This window comes from Wasmannia auropunctata, unplaced genomic scaffold (genome assembly GCF_000956235.1).
Source record: "Wasmannia auropunctata unplaced genomic scaffold, wasmannia.A_1.0 LD274164.1, whole genome shotgun sequence".
Taxonomy (NCBI): Eukaryota; Metazoa; Arthropoda; class Insecta; order Hymenoptera; family Formicidae; genus Wasmannia; species Wasmannia auropunctata.
The window spans coordinates 1-562 of NW_012088726.1; the positions used below are offsets into that span (position 1 = coordinate 1).

General features: G+C 35.9%; 1 protein-coding gene across 1 annotated transcript; it reads right to left on the bottom strand.

Annotated features, from left to right (window-relative positions):
• Window positions 1-3: 3 nt before the first annotated feature.
• On the bottom strand, window positions 4-481 carry LOC105461954 (glutamate dehydrogenase, mitochondrial-like; the record flags this gene model as incomplete). Its single annotated transcript, XM_011708477.1, has 2 exons — window positions 4-147; window positions 271-481. Coding segments are annotated over 2 exons (355 nt in total), but the record flags the coding sequence as incomplete, so codon positions are not given.
• Window positions 482-562: the final 81 nt, after the last annotated feature.

Here is a 562-nt window from a genome sequence, read left to right on the forward strand (position 1 = left end):
ATCTCTCCATTGTATAGTCCAGACCAGAGTGAACAATATCTTTTTCGGAAGCGCCAGATATACGTTTCTGGAAGGCTTCGGATGGTGTGACGGGAATACGGCCGCCAACACGACCAAACCTACGCTCTAGAGACTCTTGCACCGATTCTACGAAGCAAAGACAAATTTGTAAATTACGTTCTCAAAAATTACGTGCATATCAAATTTAACTAAATTTATTCGTCTAACATACCTAAATCAAATTTAACTAAATTTATTCGTCTAACATACCTAAAAGATGATAATTAGACTCCCTTTCATATTTGAAAGTTAGACGGCCATACGACACGTGATTCAAGTTCTTTAACCACTCAAAGAATGAAACTGTGACACCACCGGCATTAATGTACAAATCTGGAATTACAAGAATATTCCTATCGATCAGAATCTTGTCTGCGGCAGGAGTAGTCGGTCCATTAGCAGCCTCCGCAATAATCTTTGCCTAAAAAATATAAATTATCATCTTTTGATTATCGTCTGAGATTTTTTAAGATTTCAAATTAATTATTTCTATCTTATCAAA